Source organism: Phytophthora parasitica (genome assembly GCF_000247585.1).
Source record: "Phytophthora parasitica INRA-310 unplaced genomic scaffold supercont2.38, whole genome shotgun sequence".
NCBI lineage: Eukaryota > Oomycota > Peronosporomycetes > Peronosporales > Peronosporaceae > Phytophthora > Phytophthora nicotianae.
In genome coordinates, this window is record NW_008649024.1 from 105,048 (window position 1) to 126,408 (window position 21,361).

At 50.5% G+C, this 21,361-nt stretch overlaps 10 protein-coding genes across 12 annotated transcripts; 1 reads left to right on the forward strand and 9 right to left on the reverse strand.

The window, feature by feature from the left end:
* Positions 1-40: 40 nt before the first annotated feature.
* PPTG_13151 (hypothetical protein) lies at positions 41-2,490 on the reverse strand. The gene is made up of 4 exons (XM_008910572.1): positions 2,186-2,490; positions 902-2,118; positions 559-840; positions 41-494 (listed from the first exon to the last, which is right to left on the reverse strand). The coding sequence occupies exons 1-4, from the start codon at positions 2,387-2,389 to the stop codon at positions 266-268; spliced, it is 1,932 nt and encodes a 643-aa protein (XP_008908820.1). The 5' UTR covers positions 2,390-2,490; the 3' UTR covers positions 41-265.
* Positions 2,491-2,504: 14 nt separating this feature from the next.
* On the reverse strand, positions 2,505-4,262 carry PPTG_13152 (hypothetical protein). Of its 3 annotated transcripts, XM_008910573.1 has the most exons (6): positions 3,901-4,262; positions 3,737-3,836; positions 3,548-3,672; positions 3,260-3,478; positions 3,098-3,197; positions 2,505-3,032 (listed from the first exon to the last, which is right to left on the reverse strand). In XM_008910573.1, the coding sequence occupies exons 1-6, from the start codon at positions 4,247-4,249 to the stop codon at positions 2,609-2,611; spliced, it is 1,317 nt and encodes a 438-aa protein (XP_008908821.1). In that variant the 5' UTR covers positions 4,250-4,262; the 3' UTR covers positions 2,505-2,608. The 3 variants fall into 3 exon arrangements, with proteins under 3 accessions (XP_008908821.1, XP_008908823.1, XP_008908822.1); XM_008910575.1 differs by having other exon boundaries at positions 2,505-3,197; XM_008910574.1 differs by having other exon boundaries at positions 3,737-4,262.
* Positions 4,263-4,603: 341 nt separating this feature from the next.
* On the reverse strand, positions 4,604-6,399 carry PPTG_13153 (hypothetical protein). Its single transcript, XM_008910576.1, has one exon. The coding sequence runs from the start codon at positions 5,868-5,870 to the stop codon at positions 4,728-4,730; it is 1,143 nt and encodes a 380-aa protein (XP_008908824.1). The 5' UTR covers positions 5,871-6,399; the 3' UTR covers positions 4,604-4,727.
* Positions 6,400-6,452: 53 nt separating this feature from the next.
* PPTG_23429 (hypothetical protein) lies at positions 6,453-9,014 on the reverse strand. The gene has a single exon (XM_008910577.1). The coding sequence runs from the start codon at positions 8,044-8,046 to the stop codon at positions 7,720-7,722; it is 327 nt and encodes a 108-aa protein (XP_008908825.1). The 5' UTR covers positions 8,047-9,014; the 3' UTR covers positions 6,453-7,719.
* Positions 9,015-9,100: 86 nt separating this feature from the next.
* Positions 9,101-11,834, reverse strand: PPTG_13155 (hypothetical protein). The gene is made up of 7 exons (XM_008910578.1): positions 10,805-11,834; positions 10,656-10,728; positions 10,480-10,580; positions 10,332-10,397; positions 10,106-10,261; positions 9,951-10,031; positions 9,101-9,881 (listed from the first exon to the last, which is right to left on the reverse strand). The coding sequence occupies exons 1-7, from the start codon at positions 11,715-11,717 to the stop codon at positions 9,799-9,801; spliced, it is 1,473 nt and encodes a 490-aa protein (XP_008908826.1). The 5' UTR covers positions 11,718-11,834; the 3' UTR covers positions 9,101-9,798.
* Positions 9,145-9,935, forward strand: PPTG_13154 (hypothetical protein). The gene is made up of 2 exons (XM_008910579.1): positions 9,145-9,368; positions 9,444-9,935. The coding sequence occupies exons 1-2, from the start codon at positions 9,187-9,189 to the stop codon at positions 9,589-9,591; spliced, it is 330 nt and encodes a 109-aa protein (XP_008908827.1). The 5' UTR covers positions 9,145-9,186; the 3' UTR covers positions 9,592-9,935.
* Positions 11,835-13,334: 1,500 nt separating the features above from the next.
* Positions 13,335-13,768, reverse strand: PPTG_23430 (hypothetical protein). Its single transcript, XM_008910580.1, has 2 exons — positions 13,749-13,768; positions 13,335-13,666 (listed from the first exon to the last, which is right to left on the reverse strand). Exon 2 carries the CDS (start codon positions 13,622-13,624, stop codon positions 13,403-13,405), a length of 222 nt encoding a protein of 73 aa, XP_008908828.1. The 5' UTR covers positions 13,625-13,666; positions 13,749-13,768; the 3' UTR covers positions 13,335-13,402.
* A 900-nt stretch (positions 13,769-14,668) lies between these two features.
* PPTG_13156 (hypothetical protein) lies at positions 14,669-15,412 on the reverse strand (the record flags this gene model as incomplete). The annotated part of the gene is made up of 1 exon (XM_008910581.1): positions 14,669-15,412. The coding sequence occupies one exon, from the start codon at positions 15,410-15,412 to the stop codon at positions 14,669-14,671; it is 744 nt and encodes a 247-aa protein (XP_008908829.1).
* A 489-nt stretch (positions 15,413-15,901) lies between these two features.
* Positions 15,902-18,557, reverse strand: PPTG_13157 (hypothetical protein). The gene has a single exon (XM_008910582.1). It carries the CDS (start codon positions 18,494-18,496, stop codon positions 16,217-16,219), a length of 2,280 nt encoding a protein of 759 aa, XP_008908830.1. The 5' UTR covers positions 18,497-18,557; the 3' UTR covers positions 15,902-16,216.
* A 52-nt stretch (positions 18,558-18,609) lies between these two features.
* On the reverse strand, positions 18,610-20,253 carry PPTG_13158 (hypothetical protein; the record flags this gene model as incomplete). Its single annotated transcript, XM_008910583.1, has 1 exon — positions 18,610-20,253. One exon carries the CDS (start codon positions 20,251-20,253, stop codon positions 18,658-18,660), a length of 1,596 nt encoding a protein of 531 aa, XP_008908831.1. The 3' UTR covers positions 18,610-18,657.
* Positions 20,254-21,361: the final 1,108 nt, after the last annotated feature.

Genomic DNA, 21,361 nt, shown 5'->3' on the forward strand with positions numbered 1-21,361 from the left:
CAAGATCACAAAAAAAAATCAGGAAAAAAAAACAAAAACTGAGCCCAAAAACTGTGCGATGCAACAACAGGCGCAACTCGCACAAGCAACTTGATGCAAGACAACAACATCGTCCTCTTGCTTGCTGCGTCGCGACCACTAAGAAGGAAAAGTGTATTCGTCTCGTACAGCCCACCGCATTCCTCTCCACAGTTTAACCTTGCGGCGCTCCTACTAACGAGCAGCTCGCTCGCATACGCTACCTCAGCTCTTTGTCCATTCTGCTCTAGTCGACCTTGATGGACGCGTAGATCTTGCGCGTGAACCACAGCGAGGCACCGACGCCCACTGCGCCCGTCAGCAGCGCCAGCGCGCCCGAGATGACCGCCATGTAGCCGAAGTAGAGCATAGCGCCGATGAAGTTCGCCACGTCCAGACGCGTCCAGTAGTAGTACGTCGAGTACAGGAACACGTAGGCTCCGCATGCACCCGACACGAAGAACGACCGCCACCACCTGCACACACGTCCAAACGTTAGAAATTGCAAACATTTATCACCAAGACGCCGCTCCAACGCACCAGTTGTAGTCTTCCGAGCAGAGCTGGAAGTAGGTGAGCACGATCGTGATCTCAGCGCACGTGTTGATAAGGATAAGGAAGGCCAGCAGCAGGAAGCCGAACACGTAGTAGTACTTGTCCGTCCACAGCGCCGACAGCACGAAGAAGAGCTCGACAAAGATGGCACCGAAGGGCAACACGCCGCCCACTGCCGCCGCCGACATGTGCGTCATGTACCACGGCTGAGGAGGAACCGGACGCGGGATGTTACTCGTGGCCACGGGGAACGTAATAGGTGCTTTCCTACAAGTGAAAAACATCATTAGCAACTCTACCAGCCTCAAAATCCATCATACACACACACCTGAAGCCGAAATAGGCGCCTGCGAACACCAGCGGCACCGAGATGCCCGTCCAGAGGAAGAAAACCAGTAGAATCGAGCCGAACGGCACCGCAGCGTCCGAGCCAGCGCCCCACACGAACAGGTTGAGGAAGAAGAAGAGCGAGAACATGATCCCGGGGAACAGCACAGCCGTGAGCACCGTGCACATCTGCCAGCGTTTGCCCTTGAACATCTTGTACGTACGCGCCGACGTGAAACCGGCCAGCATACCCAGCAGCACGAAGCACACCAGCAGTGCGATCACCAGTTTGCCGCGGTTCGACGGCGCCAGGACGCCCACAGCAGCGAAGAACAGTGTCACGAACGCCATGCCCAGCAGCTGGCAGCCCGTGCCCACCATAACACAGAACAGCATCGGGTTCTTCGAGGGCGGACGGAACACGTCGGCATGCACGAGCTTCCATCCAGACTCCTCACGCTCCTCAGCACGCTCTTCTTCGGTCGGCACGCGGTTGTAGCGACTGATATCGCGGTGGAGACTGCGCATGAGAATCATCCCCACCATTCCACTTAGGAACAGCACGATCACAAGAGCGTTGATGATAGAGAACCAGTGGACTTCATCGCCTCCTGAGCCAGCGTCAAAGTAGACGTCCCATCGAGTACGCCAGTCGTGCTCGTTGTCCTGTACCCACTCGATACTGTAGGTCCAGTACACGGGCATCTTGCCGTCCTTGTTCTTGCGGACGTATAGCGGACGCTTGAGGTCGCTCGAGTGTTCACAGAAATCCATGCGGTTGTTGGTCTCGTCGTAGCCTCTGGCCGCGTACTCGAAGCTGTACGGGATGACCTTGAAGTCCACAATGCGTCCCTCATCTTCAGACGACTCGGCACCGCCTATCGGGTTGTTATTGTAGCCAACGAGGATCTTGACGTGGTTATTGAGCTGCGGCACCACTTCCACTTCGGGATTGAAGCTTCCTAGAGGGAAACCCACCGTCATACCGCCCTCGGACGACACGGAAGTGGCCGGGAGGTTGTCCAGGATCCAGTTGACGCGGTACGAGTCCTTGATCTTGTTCTCCCACACCTTGACATCCTTCTCCTCGTACTCCTGCTTACACAGCACAGTACACTCCTGTCCCTCCAGGAATTTAATCTCGTACGGGGAGTTCTGGATGCGGTTAGCCGTCAGATACTCGCCCAAGTTCTCCGACTTGTACTCAATTTTCTCCGGCTAGGCAGAATAAGAACTCAATTAGTGACATATTGCCTAGAATTACAAAACGCCTAGAATTAGGTACCTGGCAAAAAGGCAACTTGTAGTAGTCCATAGGCAACAGCGTCTCCGCCGACTTTAGGCTATTGACGAAGATGGGCAGCGTCTCGCCCTTGGTGTACGTCGTCATCTGTACACCCGGCAACGAGAAGCCGTCGATCCCCGAGGCTGACAGCACAGTCGCCGCCAGCGCCACCAGCAGCGACTTGCTCGGTCCACACGCGCGCATAGTTTCGGTGCTCCCTCCTGGTTCTGCTTGGCTCGCTCGTTAGGGAACTGGGCCGCCCCTTCCAGCTCTTCCTACAATATCAAGTCCCTGTGAAAACCGATCGGAAATAAAGGAATGTTCCTACGACGAAACGATATCAACTGTAGCCATTTTTTCCAAGTGTAGGTTCAGTTGCCCTTGGTTGTCCCCAGGCATTTTTTATTTGCCTACTGTAGCCATCTACAATTCGTCGCCTTCCCACTCATCGCTGTCAAGTTGCTCCAGTCGGCGAGTATCGAGTTCCTCTCCTTCCCATCCGTCACCTTCGTACACGTCCTTGTCCACGACATAGTCGCCTGCCAGTTCGCAGCCCGTGTGCACAGCGGTACCGGCTTCTAGATACTGCACACCTTCGGGAGAAATGCCATTGATAAGCACATCGCCGACCTTCGTGGCACGAACAGGGTGTGTCGAAGCGCACGAGCAGCCGTCCACGTCGCAGTCGCGGATCTCGTCCTCGTCCATAATCTCGTCGTTGAATAGCGCGAGCTGAAGTCGCACCTGCCCCACGATCGTGTCGTCCGCTTCGATGGGGTAGCTCTTGTCCTCGAAATTGCGGCCGATCAGCATCTCTACCTTCAAGCACAGCTCTCCAATAAGCGTACTACACGCACACAAACAGCAAAAGTTAGAGCACTGGGCAGAATAGAGTGCGTTGTCCTCACTTACTCCTTCACAGTGTTGTCGTTCATGACCCGAATCACGAGGAAGTCGTGCTCTATGCATCTCACGCTAACCGCGATAGCCTCGATCCAGCGCGGGTTCTTTCCTGCAAATTCCACACAAACACTTAGCAACCTCAACCTTACTATCACCATCGAGTGTATGTACCTCCATTGTCATGGGTTTTCGTTCTATACACCAGGTCCTTTGCTGAAGGAACGCGACTGCGACCAAGGTACACTTCGCAGAATGGGTCTTGAGTGCCGAACGACTGGATATCGCGCAGTTTGCTACCCGAGATCAGACCCAGGTAGAGTTTGGTCTTGCCGGGAATGAAGTGCTGCGGATATTCGCCAAATTTCACGCGAGGCTGTGATGTCGGGTTTTCTAGCGAAGAAAATCGTCGTCAGTCTCGATCCGAGCAAATCCACAACGAAACGATGCACATCAACGCACCGTGACCCAGTGACAGATACATCAGCACCTTCAAATAGCCCGTGGGGGTCAACGCGAACTCCTTCTCCATGGATCGTCCTCGGGACAAGTCTCGCATCGCCAACGCGATCTCTCCGATCACCGTGCTGCACAAAATGACACGTCAGCTTATTCTACTCCATGTTTGCATTGACAAAATGCGCCACTCACTTCTTCCCCCAGTTGTTGTTCTTGATACGGAAGCGCACGATATCCGACGAGATGTCGGGGATCAAAATGTGGCCCTTTGCATTCCACATCGGTTGCGTCCCTGCCAATTGCCAATTGGCAGCGTTAGTATCCAAAGCAACCATCATTCTGTTGCAAATACCAACCTCCGTTGTCGTGCGTGTCCGTCTTAAACGCTGCCTTCTCCTGTTCCTTCCCTCCCGTCGTCAGGTACACACTGCAGTAGGGGTCCTGCTCTCCCAGAGTCTGCACCCTCTTAAGGTCGCGCGCTGAGAGGATCGTCAGGTACAAGATTGCGTCATTGCGCAGTGCCGTGGGTGCTCCCGCTACGCTGCTGCTAATGGACGAGCGGTGGCTTATGGACGACCGACTGCGGCTCATGATGCCCTTCTCGCGGTAGGTGAATAGTCGAGCGTGTGTTCGAATGTGACTTGCCTCGACGCAATTCTGCACCCAAGTGTGTGACGCACACAAAACTCGTGAGAATCCAAGCATACTGAAGCCAAGTCCAACCTGATTCTGAGACGGATATCCAGTGGAAAGGCAGAGGGCTAAAGTTACTGTAGCCACTTGGGCCAAATTACACTTGAGCAATGTATGTTTATGACCTACCAGCAACCAAAACGATGATGACCGCGAAAATCGACCAAGGTAAGTCTACGTAGATAGATCAACAGCTTGCTGGTGATGCCAACAGTGCTCTTCATTTGAGCACTTTGGCCATCTAAGTGACAAGCCGATCAGGTCGCTGGGTACCGCCATCTCCGCGCATCGACCGAGTTTACGAGTTATTTACAGCGATATTCGCGGTATTCGGCAGTGCCATCAACATGAAAAAGCGTAAGACGAATGTGGAGAGTTAACAAAAGGTTTAATAAGGAAAGGCAAAAATGCATTTGTGAGAAATGATGAGCGTTACTCAAAACACACACTCAACTCGCACTGATGCTAGCAAACTTTTTGCAGATGCCGTCTAGTTCAGGAGGGCAACCACGAAGGCCGACGCCACAAGGGCGATCGAGGTGGCCACCGAGGAGGCGTCGCTAGAGGACGAGTCGCTGCTTTTCTTCTTCTTGCCGGTGCCGCTGGAGCTCGAGTCCACCTTACGCGTGCACTGGTCGCCAGCGTAGCCGTCTTCGCATTCGCACACGTTGCCACTGCCCGAGGACGAAGCCATGCCCACAGTCTCCATGAGGAAGCGAGCAGCCGAGCTGTCCGAGCCAGCAGCGTCCACCGTGCCGGCGGTTGTCATCGAGCCCGTGGTGGAACCAGAGGTGGTAGCAGAGCCAGCGGACGAGCTGGTAGCAGCAACGCACGTACCGTGGCCGTTGCAAGCCTTGGACGACGTGGGATCGCAGTAGGCGCACTGGTCACCAGTGGTGCCTTCGTCACACTCGCACTCCTGAGTAGTGAGGTTGCACGTGCCGGCCTGGCACTGGGACTCGAGCGTGCACTTGTTCGACTCGACCTTCTGGCAATACGTGCCGTTGTAGCCGACGTTGCACTCGCACATGTACTGCATGGAGCCCGACGACGAAGGGGAGCACGTGCCGCGGCCCGAGCACACAACGTCCGAGTCTTCGGCGTTATTAGGGTTCACGCAGCCTTCGTTGATGACGGCCGTGTAGTTCATCTGCTCCGACAGGTCCCAGTTGTCCGAGTCCTCCTCGAACAGGAGGTTGGTGCCGTCAAAGTCGACGCAGCCGTAGATCACACCCACAGTCTCGGCGGTTGAGCCAGAGCCCTCAGTGATGTCCATGCACGACACGTAGCCGGCAGTGTCCGAGCCCGAGAAAGAGCCGTTCAGGCACTGGTCCGTGCCCGAAGGCAGCTGGTAGGCGCAGACGCTGCTAATGGACTGGAAGGCCGTCTTCCACGTCGAGAAAGACGGGCACAGTCCGGGGAACGTGCCGGAGCACACATCGCCCTCCTGCTGGTACGGCAGGCACTGCTTGACGTCCTCGATGCCCGAGCGCGTGGTCTGCACACTGATGCACACGTAGTTGTCCTCGCACGACTTGTCGTCCTTGCAGTAGCCAGGCTGGCCCGAGCCGGACTCGGCCTTGACAGCCGCAAACATGGCCGCGATGGCCGCAATGTACGCCGCCGACTGCATTCTTGTCTACGCCGGAGAGTGAGAGAGCGGAGGAGAAGGTCTCTTTGACAGGAAAAGAGGGAATGGCGCACACGCTGCAAAGGCGCCCAGCATCGGGAGAAGGGAGAGGGCGGGATTCGTCGTCGCGTTGTGGTACTGAGCTCTGACTGGTGTTTTGTATGTGGGAGGAAATTTCCGAATTTTCTTCCGAAGCCGTGTTCAAACAGCTGGCGTGCCAGCAACTTTGCACCAATCGCAATGTGGATTCGCACGCTTTTCAACCAATCTTCGAGGCAGAAAGGCGAATCAGAAAAAGTAACTGATCCGGTGTTGCCGAGAGTAACTGAAAGTTGAGCTTAGTCGCCGCTACGTATTCGCCTCGTAACGAGGCTTGTATCTCTCGTTCGCCAGTGTAAACGCGTGCCTTTCGCCGCCTGCCGGTGGCTATATCGAGGGGCTTGCTGAGGCTGGGCTTTGGTGAGGAAAGCAGACAGGCACTCACCGCATCCGTGTTTGATGCGCTTCAGTGCATGGACTCGTCTTCACCAAGGTGTAGGTGACATGAAGATTACTCACGATTTGTCTCGTTATCTAAATTTCAGGAAAAAAAGTGTGTCGCCACTTCAAGTGACCCAAACACCTGATTGCCTTGCTATACTACACTATATGTGCCTGCAATGCATGTATTAGAGTCTGCTGGTACTGTAGTTGACGACTACTAACGTTAGTCGCACCAGACTGAGCATCCGCGGGCTGGAGTGGTGATACGTTATTACACAGCCTCATGTTTTGCTGACGAGGATAGTCATCGCTCTGCTGGACTGATGCTCCGAAGGCTTCCAGCCGAGGTATCCCTTGTCTAATCGAGATTCAAACGGAAGTATCTTCTCGTATGAGCCAACCAGGGCCGGGTTCATGTCGTATTAGCTATACGTTCGTTAGCTCGATCGCTCACCAAGATCGCGTTCACATGGGTTAGGAATTTTTTAGGCGACGAATTCGCTTGCCATGGGGCGCGATCGATGCCGCGAAAATGAGCGCCGACTCATCTTGCCATCAAGCTATGATAACACCAGATGTGCAGTGTGGCAAGCAGAGCTCCTCGGTGTGTACATGTACATCGTCATTGAAGGAGTGCTCTTGAGTCAGTCGCGTCGTCGCTACAATTGTCAACCTTTGCGTGGTGGTGTCGTAGAGATCAAGGTTTGATGGTAGATTTGTTTTACGGTTTGATCGGAGGTGACGCCTCGGACGGCCATGAACCCGCACACATGTACGTAGCAGCTGCAGCAGGATTGAACTTGCCGTCTTGTTGCTTCAGAGGGGCTGCAGATGAGGACTATAGAGTATTGGAGTACACACTCGCTGTTTTCGCCTTGAAGTGCGAGTGAACACGATTTATCCAGCTCAATAGCACAAGTGTGTGGACTAATCAGCAGTCTTCAAACCTCGTCTTTCTGTTACTCGGCGTCCTCCTTCATCAATAAATTATTAAATCTGTTCAACAGCTTCAATCCTCCACCATGTGAGCATACTGGGCAAACGACATGAAGATATTCGAGAGTCCGATTCGTCTCCTGCATCTTCAACAGAGCAGCATAGCACTCATCATAAGAACCGTACCCAACCTTTTGGCCAACCGTACTCGCATTCGTCGAGCACATCTGGCTAACGGGTTTTCAATGCCACATAGCGCTCCAGCGATCCCAATAATATTCCATGTTAACGATAGATGCGAGGAGGAGTTGAGCACTAAACCTCGATAGTTGCTGTCGCGGAGGCAAAAGAGCATTTCAAATGGTACAAGTGCATAATATGCCATATTATGGCTAACTCGATCAGATTTTGGACCTCGCTTATGTTGAGCCTCTCAAACTCGAGTACTAAATGTGTAAACGAAGTTCCAACAAGTAATAGCAGACCTTTCTGGGTCGGGATCTGTACCGAACTCGCTTGGAAGAGATGTTACACCACCAAATCTATTGGGTTGAAGCGGGAGTTCTCTGTAGATCAAGCTTCCGCGCTCCACCTCGCATCTTCCGAATGCAGGAATCAACACATCAATCCAATAACTTGCATCGACTACACTTAGCAGGCTCACTGCCGAAATCTCTCTTTTCAACAGAGCCACTTGGGGGTATGGGCAACAACTATATCGTTGACTCCGTCTTAATGTAAATATCAATTGGTGCATCATTTAAATGCCTTGGTAAGCCGAGCAGACCATCTTCTGGTGTATCTGACGCCAGTACTGCAGTCATAGCTTCCACAACCTCGGTAGTAGTCACGACATTGCAAAGAGCGAGACTCTCAAGCCGAGAGTGAAGTCGAGCTTTCTTCGAGAAACAGACAAAGACAATTTACTGCCACATCCAACGATAAAGGCCCCGGTCGCAGTCTCCATCCCTCACCACCGTCACAGTCAGCATTATTGTTCAAGTTCAGTACTTAGCCAACACCATTTCCAAGTGCTGCTGTCCTCTTCGTGCCTCCAAACAAACCAAACAACAGCTTCCCAACAGTTTCCCCAGCTTCCTCTAAATTTTTATCCGACGTATACGGGTAACTAAGTTCGTTATCCAACTCGAGTGAGAGTCAAATGTCATCGGTGGCCAAACTCTCAACAAGTCCCGCCTTCACGGATTCCAACACAAATACAACCATCAGTCGAGTCTCCCCCCGGTTAGTGTATTGTTGCCACAGAGCCCGAACTGTCCTAACGATCTCCTGCGATCTTCGAAGATATACCAGCATCCCGTCGCAACGTGTAGTGCTTTTTACCACCTGCATTGTCACTGCGACCTTTATCTCCATCCATCACGGTTCACAGCTCCAATCGTGTCCAGTGCAGCTTTGGAGTAGAATACTATCCCAATCTACAATAGGTCAGATTGCCATTCAAGAACTCGCTAATACCGATATATATTCCGATCGACTGCGATATAATCTCTGCCAACTGAAATTGAGGCACGAACTCCTCGATTCCACTCCCCTCAAATTGTTTCTCTTGATTCTTCACCGCCAGCTTTCTGTTCTCAGCGTTGTCGACGTGCGCTGCTGCCGTAAGCATCCCCAGCGCTTATGGTACATTTTCTATCGTTATCATAACCCACATAGCGGTCGAAACGTGGCTGAATGCCACGTCTGGTACAAAGACTGCAACTTTATTTTGTTTCTGTGTGAAAAGTGCTTTCTTAAACAAAAGCGAAAAAGAGATTTTAAAAATCCTCTCATTAGTAATATTTGTTACATTCGCTAAATCGAGGAAGTTCATTCTTGTCATTTTTAACCGAATATTACATTTTTCTCAATAAAAAAACTGATTAGCACAGGCAAGATGTCGTCCTCCTCCTCCACCGACGTGGTGCTCAAGAACCCTCCGTGCTTCCGCACTGGTCTCATGTGGGGCATTGCCGTGGCCAGTGTCATCGGTGCGCACCGTTTCCGTACCTGCAGACGCATCCGTTCGTCCTGCGACTGGGCCATAGGCGCGTTCGGAGTCGTCGGCGGTGGCACCTGGTATTTTACCTGAAGAAGTCTCACATAACCTCCAAGTCCTTTAACTCACCGTACACGTATCTAATGTTGTTGCAGGTTATTCTGCACTACTGCGTACCGTCTCCGAGCACGTCAAACTCGGGAATTCATGGAGGTCATGAACAATCCGGAGCGCAAAGCCGAGGCCGAACAGTTCCTGCGCTCTCGAGTGGAGACTCGATCATCAGACCAAGAGCAGCAGTAGAACGCCGGTACATCAATAGAAAGGATTGTGCTGCGAGTTGTTAATATTTGGTGTCAACCATCCGCTACAATCGGGTTAAATATCGGATTGGGTGCTCTTGCTGGCCGTGCGTGACTACCCCCTTATCGGTAGCATTCCCTGGTCACTTCGCTCAATATTTTAGTTATGATATCGGCGAAGAGAGATGCGAGAACAGCGAGCGAATCTCTACTGAATGACGCAGTTTTCCTTGTTGCGTCGGCCAGCCAGCGTCTTCTCCCGGTCCATCAATATTTTTTGTGTGAGAGTGGCTGCAGAGAATTTCATAAAGTTAGAAAAAAAAACTCTAATGGGCCTGAACATCAAAAGAATGCACTTACGGTTAACGCTGATCATGTAAGCATCGCGCGCAATAGTTTCGAGCGCGCCGTTCGTGTTTTCTGACGTCTTGGCACTCGTTTCTGCGATAAACCAGGGAAAAGGATCAAGTTAGACCGGATCAGGAAAATAATAATAACGCATTTCATCGACATACCAATAAATCGGCAGCCATACTGGCTCGCTGCTGCTTGACCTTCCTCCAACGTCACTACGCGGTTTGGTAGATCGATCTTGTTTCCTACGAGCAGCATGGCAGGCATCTGCGTCGGAGCCGAGTACTGTCGAATGTTGTTCATCCAGTAGCCAACATCTGCATCACACAATTACGATCAGTCTAAATCACCCCGAAAAGGTCTTCACAAGTCTATCCAGTCACGTACTGTCGAAGCTGCGTCTATCGCTGACATCGTACACGAGGACAATGCCGTTTGCGCCCTTGTAATATGCTGCAAAATGCCAACACAAAACCGCCCAAGTATTAGAAAACTTAAGTCAACTCAATATCAACTTCAAGGCCATCAAACGTACTGGCAGTGATGCGATGAAAGCGCTCTTGGCCTGCGGTATCCCAGATCTGGAGAGTAATCGCTTCGTCCGCAACGTTAATATGTCGGAGCTTGAAGTCCACACTGAACAAGATTAAATAAAAAAAAGGTTAAATGCGTCCATCGGGTTCATATCTTCATATCAACATCAATACATACCCAGCGGTGGCCAGCATCGACTCGGAGAACTCGTCACCGGAGAATACACGCATCAAACTGGTTTTACCGACACCTGTTGCGTTTTAAACCCATAAAAACACGGTCAGTATCTCACAAAACTCCACACCCACGTCGAAAAAATAACGTACCGCTATCTCCAAGCAGCAAAAGCTTCAATTTATGCCTCTTCTTCGGAGCCACGGGGACTGAATCTGCTGTAACCTCGTTCGTCAGCTTCTCTGCTCCTGTCGTTCTGTGTCCAACATTTCTTGCCGCTTCCAACTTGGCCCCCTCTTCCGAGTTCCCCAGCAATCTCGATGTGCTCTTGAACATTTTGTTTCTAAACAACGAGGCTCTTACACTGAGTGACCTCCTGGATGAGAGCTTCTCCGCCTTAAGCTTATGGTCCTCCTCCTCCTCCATCTTCTTCTCCTCCAGTTGCTCCTCCGTGAGCTGCTCGTCTCCGTATCCAGACGGAGGCATGGGACTATTGTCCACGGACAGCTGCAATCCCTCGGACAGAGCGTCCAACGCTGCAGCGGACAGCGCGCCAGTGGGCTGGACTACCTCCACTTTCTTAACGCCCACAATTTTACTATCATCCTGCAGCTTGGACACGTCCACAGGGGCCGATCCCGCCAGGTAGATCTTAGACAGCGATGCAGCCCGCTTAGCCATACTCTCGGCGTCCTCCTCTGTCTCTGTATCGTGTCTCACGAGGTTTCTGGGCGGCTCCAGGGCCGAGAACGAGCAACTACGCCTCCTGGCTCGCGCGGCGTCGTCCTCGCTCACTCCAACCTCGCGTGAGCTAAAGCAACGCGCTCTAGAACGTCTGTCGGCGTCCTCCGCGCTCTGTGGAACCGGTAGATCGTCGGGAAGCGCCGTGCCGCGTCTCCTGCGGTCGCTTCCTTCCGTCTCGTCCTCGTCGTCCGCGAGGATGGAGCGACTGCGCGTGCGGCCGCGGCCCTGCACGGCCAGCTCCATCTCGCGCTCCCAGGCCAGCTGCGCCTCGGCTTCGGCCTGCTCCGCCGCCGTCTGCGTGGCGGTGACTGTACTCATCATAAGAGTTGGGGGGTATACTGCCTTCACGCTCCTGAAGGGTAAGAATTGGCTTGTGGCTTCTTCCAAAGAGGGGGAGACAAGCTGGCCGATCAGGTTCAAAAAGAGTGAGTATTGCTCGAAACAGAAACAGTATGGAGAAATGCACTGTTTAATACGGGACTGAGATGTTTTTCTACCAATCATAGATCAGAAACTGTCAGATAGCATACAGGTGGGATTTGATAGGCAGCGTGTGTAATGGTCGAAACATGGTAACCGAAAAGCCAATCCGAGGGCAACACTGTGCATGTCCAACGACTCATAAACGCACCAAGCTTGTCAAAGCAAACGAGTTGCCAGCAAGGAATCATACTGCGTGATATATATCGATTCCGTCGGTTGCGAATGAGCTGGATGGAGGTGACGAACAACAATTTGACTTGACTTTTGATGGGTAGGAAGTGCAAAGGTATCGAGGGCAAGTGCCGACGTAAACAGCAGCGAAAAAAATCCTTTCCCGTCCTGGCACATCGATGACGATGGCGTTGAACCCACGGTCCACATCCTTGTCCTGGGAGTGAGCACTTTTCACTTTTCGAGATCTTTTCGCGCCGGACGACGTGTCAAATATCCATGCCTTCAACTCTTGTCTTTGTAGAGATGGCTCAACGCCACGACCGACGTGGCAAGCCTAGGGGACTCGGAGGCTGACCTCATTACTGTGTATTTCGCTGTCCTTGTCTGCTGTCTCGTTGGTGGTCTGGAGTCAACAAGGCAGTAACGGCGTTTCGCACAGACAGGATTTCTCTAAGGTGGGACCATTACAGCCCGTGAGCACGAACAGCTTGATCTCATTTCTTTAATGGCGCCCCTCTCTATATAATAGCGATACTTTATCACGTTACAGTGTTGATAGGTATTTCACGCTGTTGCTCTCCCCCACGACGAGGATGTCTTAGCCTATAGGGCTCATGTGGTTCTCGCTGCACCTAAAAAATCGTGGAAAGTCTAGCTGCGATATCGACATCAACATCACCGTCACCACACAAGCAGTGCCCACGATCAAGCTTAGGATTGGACAATCTGCTTCGTCGCATACATGTACTATGCCAGGAAAAGCAACGTTCGCCGCGACGGTGTCGTCTCCACTCAAGGGTAAAATCTTCATTCATTACGTTTCTCCTAGGGCTACATTCCTAACTACATGTACATCGATATCCAGTACAATGCTCAACTGTAGTACATTATGAATAGATAGTTTAAAACCTACCTGAAACGTGGAACGTATAAACTACTCCATCACACATTGAAGCGGTGCAAGCTGAAGTTTTGTTGTCCTGAGCTTCCCGATACTTATCAGTGATCGTCCTGCAGGAAGCCTCTTTCGGACAGTTCTTGGTTTATCTCCTGTTGAGTCTGGAGGTGGCCTCCGTGGTTGAGATCACAACAAAAATCAACCTTCGACTCACGTTGGGCTACTCAAATTGACCGGTAATAGCGTTGAGTATCGAATAATCACTTTCTCGGAAGTAAGTCCTGCAAGATGCATGTGGAGTAGCAAATTCGAAAATGCGCACAAGTGCATGTTGGTCGAGTACAGGCGTTTCCTGTATCCCCCCCCCCCCAATAAACGCAGTTTTGCCCATTGGAAAGCTTCAAAGTGGTGTGTCTTGAAGTCGCTCAAATACATCGTGTTAGACAATTGGTCAATATACTCGAGTGTGCGATTCTTCTCCAGAGAGCAGCGTAACACTCATCGTACGGATGATAGACTGCACTCGCACACGTCGCGTACACTTGGCTAACGGGGTTTCAATTTCGCAAAACGCCTCAGCGATGTCTACGATGTCCCTGGTAAAACAACAATCGATGAGGAGTCGAGCGACAAGTCCCGGTGGTTGCTGTCGCGGAGGTAAAGCTCGCAACATGCTCTGCCGATACAGTGTTGGGGATGTTGATGCCTCATAGATCTGCCATCATAAATTGCAGCACAAACACAACTCTCAGTTAGGTCTTCTGCCGGTCTGTGTATTGTTGCCTTTGCGTCCGAACCGTCCTGACTGGCTCCTGCATGTTGCGAAGATATGCCATATTTCGTCGCTACTATTTGTGAACTACGTCCCAATCTCTGCCGTCACTGGGACTCACTGACCTTGATCTCCGTCGACAATTTCTCGTCGTTCATAGCTGAAAATTCTATCCAGCGCAGCTTTGCAAGCTGCGGTTTGAGCGGTGTACTACTCCGTCCCACAAAACCCCATAATAATGATACCTTTCAAGAGTTTTGAAAAACTCTATCCAGTCCGACATCGAGCAGTCCCAAAGGAAATCGTTGAACTCCCCTTCAAACTCCCTTCTCGAGTAACCACTTCCAGTTTTCCATTCTCCACGAGTAAATTCATGTATGTTACGTTGTCGGCGTGCGCTGGTGCTGCTAACACCCCCGCGCTTCTCGTAAATCTTGGCGTGGAGATGTTCAGTCGTTCTCGTCCTCTTCTTCGTCACTGTGAGGCTCGAATCGTGGTAACTCCACCTCAATGCCGCGAAAGAGATGTTCAGACACATGCTCAAGAACTCTCATATCGCACCGCAAACCAGCACAGGAAGTCCCAACTCCTTCATTCCTCTGTCAACTACCATTTACTAGTAAAATTAATTTCTTCCGCAATTAATTTAAGTTTGGGATTTACAGTCATCACAATAGTTTTATTTAAATATAAAAAATAATGTCATTAATTTCCATTGAAATGTACTTTTAAATTTGGTCAAGTGCTAGCCAAATATTTAAGTTTGATTTTGCGAACTTAACAGTTTAATTTCAAATTTCTTGGTACAGATGTAGAGATCAATTTTTATTTGACAAGGAAAATACATCTAAGAAGAGCAGAGTTGTATTCAATGAATTGTGGGTATGCTGTTATGCAACCAAGCAGAGATGCCGCCCATGATAAACGTAGGACACGGTAATGATCTTAATGAACTCCAGTGACGGACTTAATCCATTCAATAGCAGTCGACACACGCGAAAACACGTTAGGAGTTCCAGTGGCATCGCAGTTGGACTCCCGATTCACCAAACCAATGAGGACGTCATCCACGTCTCCCTGGCCATTATCTTTTACCAATGGGCTGCCCATACCGCCAATGCACGAGTCCTTGCTAGCAGCACACACGGACGAGTTGTCCACACTGAAAGACGCCTCGCATTCCTCGTTGCCCATCAACTCCATGACGATATTCTGGAACTGGTGGGTTTTGTCATTCCAGCTCATGGCATTAGCCTGCATGTTCGGAGTAATGTCAGAGTCGTCCGCCTTAGGAAGAATGAGTGGGGTGATGCCACTGGGCTTCACGAGCGTCAGCAAAGCAAAGTCGTACGAGCCGGTACTGAAGTTGTAGTTCGTGTGGTTCTCAGCATGATCAACCTCGATCTGCTCGCCATCCTCCGTGCCGCTGTTGAAGTGCGAACCCACTGACACGAACCTGGCCTCCTGCAGACTGGTGCAGTGTGCAGTGGTAAGCACGTGGGTGGGCGTGATGAGGACACCACCGCAGAAATTGGTGCCATCAGGTGTGAGGCGAACGCCGGTTGTGTACGCCTTCGTTACAGCAGGGGCCTCTCCTTGACCGACGATAAACTGACATTCGACGGCAGTGTCGGCAGCGACAACTCCAAGTGCAATTGAGGCAGCAGCAAGCGTGGAAACAATCTTCATGATCCGTTTAAAAGTCTCAGCGATTCTTGGATAGCGGTGTGTTGTAAGCAGCAAAAAGCGGAATGACTGAGACGTGGAATCAGCGCGTTGGCAAGTGATCGCGTCGCAAGTGAAGTGAGCCGGTTATGGCTCTTCCTGGAGGCTTTGAATCGTTGATCGAGTTTACTTTATCTTAATGTTTTGATTCCGAACGAAGTGGCTCAACAACTTGAGCCTCAGATGGGGTCGATTTGAGAACTCGTGGACATGTGTACTTCGAAATACAACCAAGATTACGGCGGGACAAGTGCACGACGGAACAAGTTATCGCCATCGAGTATAACTGGTATATTATTCGAGTATTTCAATTGTCACGATAGGCTGGAGCTTTACATAACAAGCATTGATTTCATTGGTACCGGCACAGCACTGCTGAATACACCGCTATTTTATACTACTTGTTACAATACTCGTAGTTTGTAGACTCATCTTCTCCCAACACAAAGAATCTACCTCAAAACTACTCGTATTTTTTTTAATAAAACTACTAGTAGTGCTGTATTTAGCTAAAATGCATTTGCTTTTCTTGGGGATCCTACATGTACTTCGAGGTATCACGGGATCCGAAAACGTTTGCAGATTGTTGAACTCGCAACACAACAACACATTCTTTTATTTTAACACCTTCATAGTTGTATGTGCTGTGAAACAGTTTTTTTTTTTCTCATGCACATCGTTGACGGAGGCAGGTACTTCAGAAGTAATCACCTAGGGCGTGACGCAACACGTAAACGCTTCATTCCCTCAGATATCTAATCATGTGAGTCAGATTGGTACGAAAAAGCGTCCAGTCTCGAAGAAATCATACTCTCGGAAGTAAACTCGACGAGTTATATGTGCTGCTGCGTATTCGAAGATGCCAACAAGCACGTGCTGGTCAAGTACAGGCAGGGGTAGTTGTCTCCTCTTTTTGGTATCACGGCGTTCACTACGTCTGGTACCCATGACACTCAAGAACGCAGCCTTACATTTCATCGAGAGAGCGGAATGCGTCACAGGGAGAGACTTGAGGTGGTACGACTTCAGCTTGTTATAGTACATCATGTGAGGACGCTGCACAACAACGTCCAGATACTCCAGTGTGCGATTCAACTCCAGCATCGTCAACAAAGCAGCATAGCACTCGTCGTACGGATGATAAAATGCTCTCTGATCCATTCGAACGCGCAGACGTCGTGTACATTTTGCAAGTGGATTCTCAGAGTCGCAAAGCGCTTCAGCGATCCCTATGATATCCGATGTAAACGTAAAATGTGAAGAGGGGTCAAGCGACAAGTCCCGGTAGTTGCTGTCGCGGAGGCTAAAGCGCATCTCGATAGTATGAGTGCACACAGCCAGTTCGACGAGATTCGGACAACTTGCTACGATTCCTTCCAGCTCGCTAGTATTGAAGCTCTCAAACTCGAGTGTTAAATGTGTGAGCGAGGCACCAACAAGTAACAGCAGACCTTGCAGGACTTCTGGGTCGGGATCTCCACCGAACTCGATCGTAAGCGTTGTAACGCCAGCCAATCCGTTGGGTTTAAGCGTGAGTTCTCTGAAGATTAAGGTTTTGCGCCGCACCTGGCATCTTCCGAACCCGGGAATCAAGACAATTACCCAGCCACGTTCATCGACTTCACCTAGTAGCCTCACTCCCGAAATCTCCCTTTCCAACTTAAACGAATGGATCGTATTGAGCTCTTCATATGGGGACATCGACAGCAACTGTATCGTTGATCCAGCCTTAATGCAAATATCGATTGACGCATCATTTAAATGCCTTGGCAAGCCGAGCAGATCTTCTTCTGGAGCATCAGACGCCAGTACTGCAGCCATAGCCTCCACAGCTTTGTTAGTGATCGCTGCAGTGTGAAGAGTGAGGCTTTCAAGTCGTGAATGGAGCCGGGCTTTCTCCGAAAAGCAAGCAAAGATAATCCACTGCCACCTCCAGCGACCAAGCGCCCAATCACCGTCATCATCACTGTCTCCATCGTTCAGCTCCAATCCCACTGAAAGATGCTTGGTAGTCTGGCTTACCGCGACAGCTGAGCACATCCGTTCAAAGACCCACTGCTGCATGGGCTCGCAGTCAAAATGCACAGAAGCAAGAGCGAGCTGGTCGCCGTGTCCATACTCAACTGCAAGAGGCCCAGTGATACTAGTCGCCTCAAAGTCAAATTCTCCACTTTCAAAAGCCGTCTTCTTCGTACCTCCAAACAATCCAAACACCAGCTTCCCTACTGTTTCCCGAGCTTTCTCTAAGTTTTCATTCGACGTAAGCTGGTAGTCAAGTTCCTGCCTCAACGCCAATCCAGATATCCTAATACCATCGTGAGCGAGATTCTCTACCAGCTCCGCCAATTCACCGCTGATGTTAATGTCTCGCACGTCTACCATAATGGATTCCAGCACAAACACAACACTAAGGCGAGGGTGCTCTCGAACACAATACTGCTGCCACTGTGCCCGAATGGTTCTAATTGTCTCCTGCACCTTTCGAAGATACGCTACCATCTCTTGACTGCTCGGCGTAAGCCACGGTCCCAACTGGACAGTAACCGGAACCTCAATTTCCGTCGATCCAATGCACAACTTCTTACCGCTCCTAGCTGCAATTTTAACCAGAGTTCGCTTGTATTCTGCACTTTGAGTGGAATATTGCTCCGTTCCACAAAATTCCAGTATTCCTTTCAAGAGTTCTCCATCACTGTCGACTTCGTTGCCAACCAGTGCCAACTGAAATCGAGGCATGACCTCCCCCTCGAATTGCTCCTCTTGCTTACTCACTTTCAATTTTCCACTCTCCACTAGCAATTTCTTGTACGCGGCATTGTCAACGTGCGCAACTGCTGCTAACAGCCCCAGCGCCTCTCGTAAGTCTTGACACAGAGTTTTCCCATCCACCACTTCCTCATCGTCGCTCCAAGGCTGGAAACTTGGCAGTTCCACTTCAATTCCACGGAAACGCTGCCCGGGCGCATCCTCTAGTGCGCCCTTCACATACCGCAGACGGTGGGAGACTTGATGACACCAGGGCAGCAGGAAGTCCCAGCTGTCCTCCATCGGCTTTCATAAAATGTTAACAAACTTTTGCTTTGTCAAATTTTGACAAAGCACAAGTTTGTTAACATTTTCAAATTTACTATGGTATTTCGACGTCAAATGTCATACTGTATCCACATATCTGCCAAATTGTTTTTACGCCGATTAAAAACACAAACTAATCAAATAAAACATTCATAACTGAGGCTGGTAACTTGTCGAGCTTGAGCTGAGCTGAGAGCTCCTCGACTTCGAGTGCCTGCAGCGATTCGCAGTAGTGCTGCAATCTCCACGTAGCCCCCAGCAACAGCCCGCGATAATGGTGTCTCCCCCACCACATTCTTTGTGTTCGGTGACGCACCATGGGCAAGCAACGCACGCACAACATCGAGACGCCCTCGAGTTGCAGCGAGAAGAAGCGGTGTGTCTCCAATACAACTTTTAGCTTCGACACGCGCTCCATGACTCAACAGCAAATGAGCAACTTCAATGTGGCCACACAGAGCAGCAGTGGATAACGCGGTGTACCCACGCGTGCGATTTGGTGCATCGACAAAGGCTCCATTCTCCAGCAAGAGTCGGACGATTGCAGTGCGTCCGCTACGGGCAGCGATCTCTAATGCTCGATTGCCATCTCTATTGACAGCTTCGACAGTGGCTCCACGACTCAGCAGCACCTGAACAATGTCCGCAAATCCTCTTTTAGCAGCAGCCATGAGTGGCGTATATCCCCTCCACTCTGCTGCATCCACAGCAGCTCTGCCTGCGTCCAGCAGCAATTCACACACAGCTTTGTGTTGTTTCGACGCAGCCAAATACAGAGCTGTACATCCTTCTTTGCTCTTGTTCTCTACTGCGTCGACCTCGCGCTGGAATGACAATGGCAACAGATCTTCCACAATGTAGGCGTGGCCCTGAGCTGCTGCGTACATTAGCGGTGTTAATCCAGTGACCTGATCACGAGCCGTCAAGTCTGCCCCTGCACTCAGCAGCTCTCGGACGACTTCTAGTCGTCCGTTCCCTGCTGCGAGATGCAGTGCAGTATGACCAGACTTGCAGTGCAATTCTAGACTCGCTCCTCTAGTGACTAGAAGCTCCACCAACGCGAGTTGTCCGTTCCTCGAGGCGAACATCAACGGGGTCATACCCTCATTATCCATCGTATCCACCTTGGCACCGGCACTTAGAAGCAGCCGAGCGGCCGCCACACGACCACATTGCACTGCAATACTTAGAGGCGTCCCGCCCTTATTATTTCGCATCTCGAGTGATGCGCGTCGACCCACTAAAGCCTGCACAACATCGGCGTGTCCCTCTCGAATCGCCAGCATCAACGGTGTCCAGGAATTGTTGTCACTCCCATTCATTGCAGCTCCAGCATTCAGCAGTAGCTCAACAACTTCCAACCGCCCAGCTCTAGCAGATACCTGCAGTGCACTGCTCCTTTCTGAGTTTTGGGCATCGACACTAACCCCTCGATCCAGCAGACAGCGAACGTTGCTTGTGTGACCCCTCTCTGCTGCCAGGACCAAAACCGTCGCATACGTTTTAGCATTCCGTGCATCGACAACAGCCAGACCTTCCTCCTTGAGAACCCGGAGTAAATCCGTCTGACTCCGAGCCACAGCGAGATGGCGAGAGACTCTGCGGTTGATGTCCAAAGGTGGAATTGCAGTTATACCACAACTGAGCTTTGTGTATTTCAGAGTCATGTTCATGGATAGAGGCGTCCAGCCATCGCCCGTTTCCACAGAAGATCGCGTATCTGGAATGGACATCGCGTTGCAAATTGAAGTGTGGGGGCCAACGAGCAGTGGGTTCGTGGACTCGTGCGGTCGTGAAGATGACACTGTGAGGATGACGCGTGCTAAAGAACAACAGTCCAGAGGAGTCGGTTTGTGGCGGAAATGGAGTGTTCTACAGTAAAGTGGAGCGGGGTGCTGCATGCAAAGCTTTGAAAGAAGCAGCACTCACGTGCGTGACCGAAGGTGATACGTGGAAACAGTGGCCAGCAATGAGATGGTTCGATGTACTACGCAGAAGTACCGCTACGATAGCTCGAGCATGTCGCTGAGGATGGCAGCACCAAACCTTGGCACAACAGCTAAAAGTTTAACCATTTTGCGGTAAATAGGACCTCAGATTTTCTATTGAGGTGTAATCGCAAAACATGATTAAAATGACCATAAAAATGTTTTCCTGAGCATTTCGTTCCAGAAACGTGGTAAAAGTCCAATACTATTGTATGTACACAATCATATTTACGGAGAGCGGCGGATTCCAATAATCCGTTATTCCGTCAATACAATTCTAAAATTATTTATTATATTATTTTTCCCGTGATTTTCGGGACCTATGTCGAAATGATAACTATAAGGATGGATATAGTGATCTTTCCGACAGATAGTTCTACAGATTTGCTCAGTTGCTACTCAATTGTGAATATTAGCCTATCATATCTTGCCTCTCCTGAGTTTCAGCCAATGATTTTGTTTAGGGCTAGGTGTACAGCTTCCGACAATTTCCGACAAATATTTGTCGGAAGCTCAGCCAAATTATGTATATCTCGATACAAACATGAAGTCAAAAAAATGTTCTGAATATATTCAAACGGTTCTTACAACTAGGCCTAATTCTAAAGTAGGACAGGTGAAAAGGACGTTGGTAGACAGCCATTCGTTGACCACTTTTCAAAAAGAGAAAAGACACGCACATGAGCCTCTCAGCTTTTGTACCAACAAACACGCAAAAGGCACGCGCCACCGCTATCAGCGCGTTCAAGCGAATGCTGGAGCTTGAGGGTGTTAGTATGGAATTTGTCCACGCTAGCATTCTCAAAGACGATTCTGGCAAACGTCTTGCCGCAGCAATGGATCGATTCGGCTA